Source organism: Callorhinus ursinus, unplaced genomic scaffold, assembly GCF_003265705.2.
Source record: "Callorhinus ursinus isolate GAN/ISIS: 27379988/994484 unplaced genomic scaffold, GSC_fseal_2.0 scaffold49, whole genome shotgun sequence".
NCBI classification, from domain to species: domain Eukaryota; kingdom Metazoa; phylum Chordata; class Mammalia; order Carnivora; family Otariidae; genus Callorhinus; species Callorhinus ursinus.
In genome coordinates this window covers 10,695,098-10,706,833 of record NW_027397111.1, presented here as the reverse complement: position 1 = coordinate 10,706,833, position 11,736 = coordinate 10,695,098, and the positions used below count along the sequence as shown (strand labels likewise).

General features: G+C 47.6%; 2 protein-coding genes across 3 annotated transcripts; both read left to right on the top strand.

Annotated features, from left to right (window-relative positions):
* The first annotated feature begins 783 nt into the window (after positions 1-783).
* OR52W1 (olfactory receptor family 52 subfamily W member 1) lies at positions 784-1,749 on the top strand. Its single transcript, XM_025848480.2, has one exon. The coding sequence runs from the start codon at positions 787-789 to the stop codon at positions 1,747-1,749; it is 963 nt and encodes a 320-aa protein (XP_025704265.1). The 5' UTR covers positions 784-786.
* A 4,876-nt stretch (positions 1,750-6,625) lies between these two features.
* CUNH11orf42 (chromosome unknown C11orf42 homolog) lies at positions 6,626-11,655 on the top strand. 2 transcript variants are annotated; one of them, XM_073882997.1, is made up of 3 exons: positions 6,626-6,755; positions 10,272-11,070; positions 11,441-11,655. In XM_073882997.1, exons 1-3 carry the CDS (start codon positions 6,684-6,686, stop codon positions 11,653-11,655), a joined length of 1,086 nt encoding a protein of 361 aa, XP_073739098.1. In that variant the 5' UTR covers positions 6,626-6,683. The 2 variants fall into 2 exon arrangements, with proteins under 2 accessions (XP_073739098.1, XP_025704267.1); XM_025848482.2 differs by having other exon boundaries at positions 11,343-11,566.
* The last annotated feature ends 81 nt before the right edge of the window (positions 11,656-11,736 follow it).

Genomic DNA, 11,736 nt, shown 5'->3' with positions numbered 1-11,736 from the left:
GAGACGTCGAAGCTCCCTTTTTTTGCTGTCATCTCTCTCTGTTCCTTCCCAGGCCCAACTTCAACTCTCCAGCCAGTGTTCAGGTTCACTCCTTTAGCATCAAGTTAAGAATAATGTAAGCAGCCCAAAAATGCAGCAGGTTTTCTCCTGTCACAGCAGGCTTCCAGCTTCACTCCAGGTCCAATCTTCCTCCTCCTGTTTCTCCTTTTCTCTCTACTCTTCTTCTCTGAGGGCTGATGCCCAGAATGTTCAAGCTGGACAACACTACAATCATTGTGTCCACCCCCCAGTGTGGAGCTGAGGAAGCTGAGGCCAGGAGCTCTGCCTAAGGATGTAAGTCAAGGACAGTGCAGCCTGGGGCCTGATCCCCAACCAGCTCTGGCTTTCTCCCCACCTTAGAGAGACTGAGACGGACTCTACTTTGGATCCTGAGGAAGAAAAACATTCATCTCAGCCCCAACTCTCAGGTGACCTCCAGTTATAGCAGCCACTGCAACAGGGAGGCCTTCCTTTCTCAATACTGGTGTCTCCCCATTTCTTCCCTTATAACACTCATGGGCTTTCAGGCACAAAGGATTCTCCCATCCAAGCTGGGGTAGTGACCTTGATTATCCATCCAAAACCCCAACCAAAAGTTATAACCCTGTGATCCCCCAACCCTGCACTACCCCTACACATACCCCATGGATGGGTCTGTGTCACTGTGACACCCTCCAAAATCTCTCCCCGTCTCTCCCCTATCAGAAGTCATGCCCCCATGAGCCTTAAAGTTTTGCCCCCCACAGGATGGCAGAAGGTCCACATCCCAACTCCACCTTCCCACGCCCAACCTTCTTCATACTGACTGGCATTCCAGGGCCAGGGGGTGCCCAGGCCTGGCTGACACTTGTCTTTGGGCCCATGTATCTGCTGGCCCTGCTGGGCAATGGAACACTACTGGCATTGGTGCAGATAGATTCCACACTGCAGCAGCCCATGTTTCTACTCCTGGCCACACTGGCAGCCACAGACTTGGGCTTAGCTACATCTATAGCCCCGGGGTTGCTTGCTGTGCTATGGCTCGGGCCCCGGCCTGTGCCATATGCTGCCTGCCTGGCCCAGATGTTTTTTGTGCATGCACTGACTGCTGTGGAATCTGGTGCGTTGTTGGCCATGGCCTGTGATCGTGCTGTGGCGGTAGGGCGTCCACTGCATTACCCTCTCCTGGTCACCAAAGCCCGTGTAGGCTATGCAGCACTGGCACTGGCACTGAAAGCCATGGCTATTGTCGTGCCTTTCCCTCTGCTGGTGGCACGATTTGAGCACTTCCAAGCCAAAACCATAGATCATGCCTACTGTGCACACATGGCAGTGGTAGAGCTTGTGGTGGGCACCATGTGGGCCAACAATTTGTATGGGCTGGCGCTTTCACTGGCCGTGTCAGGTATAGATCTCCTGGGCATCACTGCCTCTTATGGGCTCATTGCCCACGCTGTACTGCGGCTGCCTACCCGGGAGGCCCGGGCCAAGGCCTTTGGCACATGTAGTTCTCACATCTGTGTCATCTTGGCCTTCTATGTACCTGGTCTCTTCTCCTACCTCACACACCACTTTGGTCGTCACACCGTCCCAAAGCCTGTGCACATTCTTCTCTCTAACATCTATTTGCTGCTGCCACCTGCCCTCAACCCACTCATCTATGGGGTCCGCACCAAGCAAATCAGGGACCGGCTCCTGGAAACCTTCACAGTCAGAAAAAGCCAGTTCTAATGGGCAGAAAACAATTGAGCCTGCTGGTGGAGGTGAGGGGACATACAGAAGAGTCTAGGGCCTAGAGATGTGGATTATATCATCTTTACCTACTACATACATATGACTATGATAACCACTCAGCAAATATTTGCTGTGAAGTCTCTACATTATCACTAGCATCTGCAGGCTTTGGCCTATCCACGTATTTTGCTCGGGAGGCAGGAGGCAGGGGGCTACACGTTACCATGCAGGAAAATAAGATCAGGAATTACCATGGTTCATAGTACACAAGATTTAACTTAAAGAAAACTCTCCCCCCCCACCTCCATCATTTTAACCTAAGTCTCCCCATGGTTCCACACAAAAGCTCCTCTACAGATGCTAGACCTGGGGGTCTGGGAACAGTGACACTGCCTCAGGAGGCAAGTCTTTGTCTACTTGTCTGGGATCACAGCCCTCTCCGTTTCTACAGCCAGATTCTATTTTCAGCCTGTCCTTAAGGAAAGAGTTACAGGCTTATTCTGGATAATGTGCCCAGATTGGGGTCCCAAATTTGGCCAGCACACTGATCTTTGCCATTCCCAGTCCAGAGAATCCTCTTGGTCTCATGTGTAATTACTATTTCCCCTACCCCCACTCTCCTGTGAATATCTCAAGAATTAATTGCTAGAACTTCTCCTCCTGGGCCTACAGCCATAGGGGTCAGAGGTCCAACTGAAAGAAATTTTGATATCCCAGGAAATCATAACCACTTCACCTGCTTGCCTGAGGTCCAGTCACTGTGGTCTCTTACCAGTTTGCTCTTCTCTGCATCCTCAGCCAAGAACGCTGAATTCCCAAATAAAATCCACATCAGCACCCCCATTTGTCCTGGTCAACATCACTAGAAGCACATGATGTTGGTACAATATGATTAAATAGGAATATTTTGCTCCATTGTGGCTAACAGAAAATAGAGATATTACACAATAAGTGTCACGGTGTTGCCCAACAGCGGACTGACTTTCGGCTAAGACTCTACACTGGAAGGGACATTGCACAAAAGATCTTTCACACCAGCATGGAGCCGAGAATGAATATAATCTCAGGCAAAACACAGGGATTCACCATTATAAGGTCGGAGAAAGCTGCACGCTGCACAGGCAGACCCAAGCTCTCTGGGAAAACTATCATAACCACAGGTACTGGAGTCAGCCATGAAGACCTAAAGGCAAGTGTAGTGCTGACCACTCAGCACAGATAGCTGGACCAAACACCATGGGACACCACACAGAAGAGGAGGCTGCAGATCTAAAAAAGCAGGTGATATCCTCTCTAGGGCCACGTGGGGTCTTACCAGGTCCTCATTAGCGCAGAGCTGAAGAGACAGTGCAGAAACTTGGCAGGATTTTCAGAGGTGTTGTCACACTGAGATCTACAGTTGTCCTTGAGTGTGGGCTTAGTCATTCTCAAGACTAATCTTTTTCATGAGGTTCTGAGTTAAAAAACTCAGGCAATGGTTTTGTGGATAACTGTGACAAAATCCTAACCCTAACTGGTCATGAGTCTTTAAGACGTCCATAACCTTCTCTCGGGGATTCCTCTTCAATAATCTATCCTGACAAAATAATTAGAGATGTAAACACAGATGTATGCAGTAAGATATTTATTACAACATTATTATAAAGAAATGTATATGTGATGTCCTGTGTCACACATACACACACACGCACATTTTTTGCCTTTCCCCTCTGGTACATGAAAAGGGAAATCCTAGGCAGTCAATGTTCATAAGCAATGAATTCTGTCACCTTCCCACCACAGGAAACCTCTTGTCTAAGGCACCTTCATTCCCTGGTTGTGCACAGCCCCTCAAGGCAGCTGATTCCAAAGTTGTGCATTGTTCATTGCAAGAACCTTCTTTCTTCAAGCCAAAAATCCACCCCCTTGGACATGAGTATTTTGTTTTGGATTGAGATACACACCTACCATGTGATATGTTTAGAAGACTACCAGCACTCCCTTACTCCTCACAATAACCTGAGAATAATCCCTTATCCACAATTCCAAAATAAAAAAAAAAAATCTCTGAAGAAACAATAGTTTTTTTTATAACTTTGGTCCAAAACCTGACCTGAAACGTCAGGATGGTATTTATAGTATTTATTTATCTTACTTGGTGTGAATATTCATACATTTAGCTTCAGAAATATTGATGTTTGATTATAGGGCACTGCCCTAAACCTCACTGGAGTATTCCTTTATATATGATAAAGGCACTATATTCCCTTTCTAAAATCTGAAAAAATCTGAAGTCCAAAACACATCTATCCCTAAAGGTTTCAAATAAGGGATCAGGGATTGTACAGTTATCCCTGTAGCCTGAGAGAAGTGAAGAGACTGGTCAAGACTCTTTATCCCTCCAAAGGCTCTGCTATCAACACTATTCTATACTACTCTAGAGGTTTTTGCAGAGAACCCCATGTTCCCTAAATAACCAGCCCTGCCTGTTTGTTCCTCTCATGCTCTCCAATCCAGGCACCACTCAGATATGTTGCAGATGATCTGTGTCCAGGGAAACCCCAGAATGTGCCACACTGGAGGCAACCCCATGAGCAGGCTATGACCAAACAGCCCACTCCTAGGCTCAACCCCATCCAGAACTCAGTTGTCATTTGTTTTCCTTAAGCAACTTTCAATCTGACTCTATGAGCCAAAGGGAAAGACAGTCTCACTTAGGGCAGTGTGGAATGCAGGGAGCTTAAAGAATCATCATCAGAAGAGATGAAGATATGGGCTTCTGACTGAGGAGTTCATCTATACCCAATTTCCCCCCTGTTAGCCCCTCTGTGAAAATCTGAAAGAGATCCTCCTCACATTTCACCAACAGCCCATCATCCCTGTCCCTCCCCTATCCACCCCCTTCTCATTCTGGAATCCCCTTAGGATATGGATGTACATCATTCTCTGCCTGTGTTTATCAGTAACTCTCTGTCTCTGTATCTCTGCATCTCTGCCTCCTTGCACTGTCTGTTTTGCCCCACATCTGTGTCCCTTGTCCTGGTGTATGTCTCTCTCCCCCACTGCTGTCTACCTCACTCAGGATTCCTTTCTGGAGGGAACAGAAGTGCCAACTATACTACACCAGATGACCTCTCCTGGTGTAGGGCTAGGAGGGCACTAGAGGAAGAAATTTGGTTTTGCCTGCCCTGAAAAGATGCTTGGGGTTTCTGGATTGGCCTATTGCAGCATTTCTCTCATCCTGCCCACTTCCTTTTCACTACACGACTTTGCATATCCACTGAGCAGGCGCCCTCCCACCACACACTCAAGAGAACAGAAGGGATACAGCAATTTCTTCCTTCACCAAAAAGAACTACCATTCAAATTTTAACTTAAAAGCTGGAATTAGGCCGACTTGGATTTGAATCCCAGATCCTCCATTAACTCACTGTATCGCTTGCACTAATCTACTTAACCTCTCTGAGCCTGTTAATTCACTTGTAAAATGAGGAAATAATAGTACCTACCTCAAGAGGTTACTAAAAGGAATTACCAGGATAATGGATTCAAAGTGTTTGGCATAGCCCCTAACATACACAACTTCAACAAATATTTGATATCAAGTCCTCTCCTGGAGCACAGTCCCATGCCCACTGTCAAATCTTTGCGTAAACACCTAGCACCCATACAGTTAGTTCTGTCTACAGAGGCCTACCCTCCCCTGAGGCCAGTTACATCATGTAGGACCATTCCCCATGCCTTATCCTCATACCACTTCAGCTAGTTCAGATGATGGCCAACTTTATGGGACAGCCCTACATGCTGGGCCAGGATAGGAAAGGATGCTCCCCATACAGAAACGGTCTTCCTGGGCACACAGGAGACTCTCCATAGGGACTCAAGAGAAGACTCTTTGGACAGGTAAGAGGCAGAGTGGGAGAGTAGCTACTAGAAAGGCTCTCCAGAGTGGTGGTTCTCCAAGGAAAAACCACTTTCCAGCAAACACCAGGCTGAGATCTCTGGACAGAGACACAAGGGGAAAATCACACACAGATTAGGACTGTAGGAGGAGAGTGCCAGGTAGACACAGATCAGCCTAGGACAGGGAGTGGCACATGAAAAAAAATTTCCTCAAATTTACCTGGGTAATTCTGGCTTCCTGAAAGTCCTCTCCAGTTACTAAGGCAACATTATCCCAATTAGATTCTTATCCTCCACATTGTCACCACTCATATGGCACCCTCCTACACACACACCTGGTTTTCATTGCAATTGTAACCCACTCATTAATAATGGGTTTCAAGCTAGGCTGCACATCAGAATTGCCTGAGGAGCTTTTAGAAATCCTGATGCCTAGGCACACTCCAAACCAATTAAATCAGAATCCCTGGGGGGTAGGATCCAGGTATCTATAGTTTTTAAAGCTCCCAGGTAATTCCAAAATATGACCAAGGTTGAGAACTACTGCTTGGTTCTCAGTCTTAAGTCCTGATTTAAACTTCTCCCACGTCCTTCAAGACCCCTATCTAGCCTCACAAAGAAGTTATCTGCAGCTGATAAGATAACACAGTAAATTGCTTCAGGAGGCTGCTGAAGAGGGAAGCCTGATTCTGCTTCCTTAAAGAACTCAGACCAAGAAAAAAACACATACACATGCACACATGCACTCATGCAAGCACACACAGACATATACAAATGCACCCAAACAGACCTGCATTCTTCTCCCCTAAGGAGGAGAATGGATAAGGACTTCTGTTCTTAAAAAGATTATGGATATGGACCCGGGCTGTGGGCATAGTGAGGCTAGTAAAGTAACTGCCCTCTCCCCACCCAAGGCCCCATTATCTACAGGACCTCTATGACCTCATGCTGTAGTAGGTCAAAGCCTAAGGCCTGGGGCCTCACCTCCCTAGGCAACTTGGGGTTCCTGCAGCAGCCACTGCCCTGCCTAACCCCTCCCACACCCCATCATGTTGGTTGGTACCCCCCACCTGCTGACCCTGGATGAAGCTGATGCCACCTGGACCCTCATCAAGGATAAAGTAAGAGGGCCAAAAAGAAAGTGACCCCAGACCCCAGCCCATCATCCTTGAGCATGAGTATGGGTCTGAGCAACTTATGAGTAGGAAGGGGTGGGAAGCCTGAAGATAATAACAACTAATATTTACTCAGGGCTTGTTCACATGCCAGGCACTGCACGAAGTGCTTTGCATACAGTGTCCAATTTCATCACAATTGGAAAAACAGTAAGAGGTTCCTTGAAAGGCAACTGGAATCGAGGAAAACTGAAACAAGTGCTAAGTCAGGGTAGGGCTTAGGAGGTCAGGAAGATTTCCTGGGGAGTGATATTCTAGCTAGGCAAATAGAAATTATTCTCATGTACAGGGTAAAGGAATTACTGACTCATAAATGGTGCTTACTAAACAACTAAATGAGTTAATGAGCAGGTGGGTGTGTGGGTAAGTGAACGGTGTCCTAATTAAAGGTAGAGCATATGCAAAAGCCAGGAGAGGAAAAAGAAAAATGCATATTTGTGAACGGCAAATGATCCTCTAGAATAGAGTTCAAATGGGTAGTGAAAAGGAGGTCAAAAAGGTACAGGGGCTGATCAAGAAGGGCCCTTTAAACTTTCTAAAGGAACTTCAACCTCTTCACAGATACCTCCTCCACCTTTAACTTCCACAGAATGGGAAATTTGGGTTTTGAGCAAAATATGTAGATTTTTAGGAGCAGGCAGATGTCAGCTGTATCTGAGTGGCAGGTACCCAACAAATCCCACCAAATCTAGATGGCTACAATTTCTGAACTTGGAGAATTTGGGGATCAGGTTCCAGTTATGTAACCTGAAGGATAGTGAATTTCAAGCACTAGTGGAAGGCAGCCCACCAAGTTTAAAACCACCATCTTAAAGTAGTGCCGACCAGACTCAAAGCAGCCTTAACAGCATGTGGCTCACGTGGCTCCCATTTGAAATGAAGCAGCAGCTCACCACGAGGGTCAGCTTCCCAGGGAAGGAGAAACAGGAAAGTAAAGGCCCTCCCAAGTATCAAAGTACCTGGCTTCAGCAGTGTAAAAGGTTGGTCCGGACAAGCTCAAGCATTTCATTAGGCTGAAAGTAAATGTGATCATCAACTAGTAGAAAGCTACACTATCTCTCAGCATCAGAAAAATTCCCTATTTAAATGGAAAATTGTCAGGAAAGGCAGAGATTCAGAATAAATCACTGTCGTATGTGGCAAATTCAAGGAGCAGGACACCTCTGAGTGACCTGGTTTCCTCCCTCCAGAACTGCTGAGAGTTTACCGAGCACTTTGTAGAACCTATAGCTAACAAGAATGTGGCTCAAGAGCTCCTCATTCAGAATTCAAACCAGCCAAGGTACATCCAGGAAGATAGTCTTCCTCACTATCTTTTCATTTTCCCGGGCTGCCCCTGAGAGATCTAAATTTGCAGGCCTCTATGTTCCATAGAACTTTCACCCAGAAATAAAACTGCAATGGGAACAACAAGTAGTGTTCTCAAATGATGACTCTACCAAGAACAGTCACCCTAGCATAGAAATCTTATTTTCCCTATTTTAGGATAACTACTGGGGGCCTCAAGGGTAAGAAATAGGGCCTAATAACCGTCCCCCACCCCCAAGGCAAATTCATGTCTATATTCTGGGAAAAAGCCTCCAGCTAAATTAGGGATTCACCTTTTAGCAGACACTTAGACCATAAGAACCAGGTATTTCTCAAAATCCTATTAGAGAGATACCTCCTGGGGACACTCCTATATTTGTCTTATTTGTATAGGATCCTAGGGACCAAAGGAGCAGCTAGGGTAGGATTCTGAAGTTATACTTGGTGACTACGCTTTTTTTGTCATGGGACAGAGCATTCTATACAAAAATGCCAACCCACCAGTGCCCTGTTGTCACCCCTGGGAAACCCAAATGAACCTTCTCAGAGTCCTGTTCTTCAGCCTGACGCCCCCACCAGAAAGAAAGTATTCCATGTCTCAATGAAGCACAGGAATGATGGGAAATTCTTCCATGCACATTAAGAAAGAGCACCATTTATTTCCTTGGCTAGGTGACAAAGTGCAGACACAACTCCATCAGTTAGCTATCCTCCTCTTACGCTGTGGGGCAGCACTTCTAAAACAGCTCTATGTAGCAAAAAAAAAAAAAAAAAAAAAACAGATTGGCCTTAAGGGATCATTGATGAATTCTACCAGAAGACCAGCAAAGTGGGCAATGCCAGCAGTAGGGAGACAGACATGTGGGAATTCAGGGCTGAGGAAGGGGAGTAGAACAGAGTATTTTCAGAATAGATCTCAAACACGAAAGGGACCCAAAGAGGGAATTTTATGTACTCCCTAGCAGAACACAGAGCCAGAAGTCTCGGCCAGCAATATCTTTAATGAGTCGAGATCATACCTGCGTACAATTACTAGAGAGGATCTTACAAGGTTTCCCAGTTGGTCATGAAGTTAAACTTTGGAGAACTGGATTATCAAACCAAAAAAGCCAAGACAAGAAGGACAAAACCAAGAGGAACTAGAATCCCTAAAAGCTTATTGGGACAGCATTACAAGGATGAGGCCTCAAATCCCTAAAAGAACTACTCCCTGTAGCCAGGGCAGAAGATGTTGAAGAATGGTCATTCCAAACCTATCTCTGTATACCCATTGTAGTGAACGACATCAATCATCTAACCAATCATCTAAGACTAATCCTTCATGATTCCTTTTCCCATACTCCTTAACTGACCAAGTTCTACTAATTCTATAACCTAAAGTTCTATTTCAGTTGAAGGCCTCACCATGTTCTGCTTGCAGTTATACAATACTCTTACCCGATCTTCCTCTCCTTATTTTGTCTTGCTATTCAAAAGTAACTTTCTAAAGCACCTTTCTGATCCCGTCCCTCTCACCCAGAGCCCTTCAAATGGCTTTCCACTGCCCTCAGGATCAAATTCCTGTCAGTTAGCACACTTTAGATCTTTCATCGTCTAGTTCCTGTGTGCCTGTCGCTCTTCAGACCCTATGTTTAAGTACTACGAAATGATGTGTTCCTGAATGTGCCCTTCTTGGTTTGTAAGTTCAGGTTTTTTAACTGGCTGTATCCTCTCCCTGGATTGACCATCCTCCTACCTAACTACTTCCTTCAAAACTCAAGTACTACCACCTAGAAACTAGAAATCTTCTGATCCTCTTCTATCAAAGACAAAGGCTGTTAAATCACTTCTGGTGATTTAACCTTGCTCTCTATTATTTTACTTAGCTGACTACGGTCTACATCTTCATCTCCTCCATTAGACTGAGCTATAATAAGACATGGTCAAAGCCTCATGCTTTTATGTACTCCCAGTATCCAGCAGGGTCTGACACATAGTAGACATTCAAGGTTTTGCTACAGGACAGAACTATAAAATAAGCAGAAAGCATAACAGCCTGAGCACGTTGTGGAGATGTAATTGCACAGTGAACAATGGGAGGGTCAATCTAGAATAGGCTACCAGGTAACTCCTGACCCTAACTCAGTCCCTGACCTGTAAACTGGCCATCTGCAGGTTATCGAGGAGCGCTTTGGGCCCAATGTAGTGGCGGTACCTTTCCTGTCGGATGCAGCCTGCTATGACCTACTGGGTGTGCTAGTGAAGCAGTCCCGCCCAGCCCACATCCGCCTGGCTTTACCAGGTTGGCAGGGTCGGCGGGCACTACAACCAGTGGGGCCACTACCAAACCTCCTGGAGCAGGCAGGGTCTGAGGGTGCCTTTGCCCACTGCACTCGGGAATACTCACCAAACGGCCGAGCAGAGATACCCTATGAAGAAATGCGACTGTTGGATGGGCAGCCCTGCCGGATCCGCCTGCACATGGGTGGCCTGCGCAAGAAGGTGGCCTTCCTGCTACTGCCGCCAGGGCAGGTGAGCCTACAGCAAAACCTTCCCTGGCTCCGAAGTACGCACAGCATCTATGTCATCTACCAGGTCTTCTCCTGTTCCTGGCTACAGCTGGAGCTGTTGCCTACAGCCCGTGAGCCCCAGCTGCTCCGGTTACAACGGTCACTGCCTGTTGCCTTCTCCTGCCTCAAGTTTTCACTGCACCCCAAAGGAGTGCTGGGACCACAGAAGCCTCTGACCAAAGATCCATTGCCCCACGGTGCCAACTGGGTCAGACCCAACCTCGGCATCATGCCACCTCTGGCCCCCACATCAGTCGCTGCCGATACCCCTGAAGCTACTGATGTACCCCCGCCTGTCCCAGCCCCACCTACACCACCTCCTCAGGAAGGGCCAGAGGGCAGGCCCACCAGATTCTCCTACAGGGGCCGAAACCCCTTCCGCAGGGGGCCCCAGATGTTGTCAGGTACTGCTAGAGGATATGAAGCTGAGAGGGATGAGATCGGGTAAAGGGGAGAGGGCATGGGGAATATAGGAGTGTGTGCCCAGGAATGTGTGGGGCACCCCTCACTCCACACTGGATCCCAGTGAGGGGGATGGAGTGAGGGAGCCAGGGGTAACGAGGGGGAAGCATGGTCCTGGTGAGGGGGTGGGCACAGCGCAGAGGGCCAGGGAGGGACCAGGGAGGCAGAAAGACCAGGGCATGAGTCAAGCTGTGACTATCCCCAACCCTGGCAGAGAACTGGCTCTTCAGTCCCCGCAGCCCCCCACCAGGAGTCCAGGGTGGGGGCCCCGGGGACCCCGACCGGCACTCCATGTCCCTGCCCCTGCTGCAGGGTCTGTCCTCAGAGTTCGACAGCGACGAATGAAGCTGAAGCGAGAGATGCAGGGGGCGAGGCCCCCAATATCTGGCATAGGGATACTGGTCCCCAATAAACATCAGCTGCTGCTCCCCAAAACCATCCTTGGCCCATGCTGCTTCTTCCTTCTGGGGGCTGATGGAGAGTCCCTACTTTTTTCCCCTAGGCCCCATGACCCCCTCACCCTTTAAGGGCATGAGAAGCACCTCGAAACCTCGGCACCAATGTCCTCACGAGAGACAAAGTACCCCTGACCTCCCCATTTATGTACA

Coding starts and splice junctions, on each gene's coding strand:
- OR52W1 (XM_025848480.2), top strand. CDS start 787: ATGGCAGAAGGTCCACATCCCAACTCCACCTTCCCACGCCCAACCTTC.
- CUNH11orf42 (XM_073882997.1), top strand. CDS start 6,684: ATGTTGGTTGGTACCCCCCACCTGCTGACCCTGGATGAAGCTGATGCC. Junction 6,756..10,271: donor GGACCCTCATCAAGGATAAA/GTAAGAGGGCCA, acceptor GGCCATCTGCAG/GTTATCGAGGAGCGCTTTGG. Junction 11,071..11,440: donor GGGGCCCCAGATGTTGTCAG/GTACTGCTAGAG, acceptor CCCCTGCTGCAG/GGTCTGTCCTCAGAGTTCGA.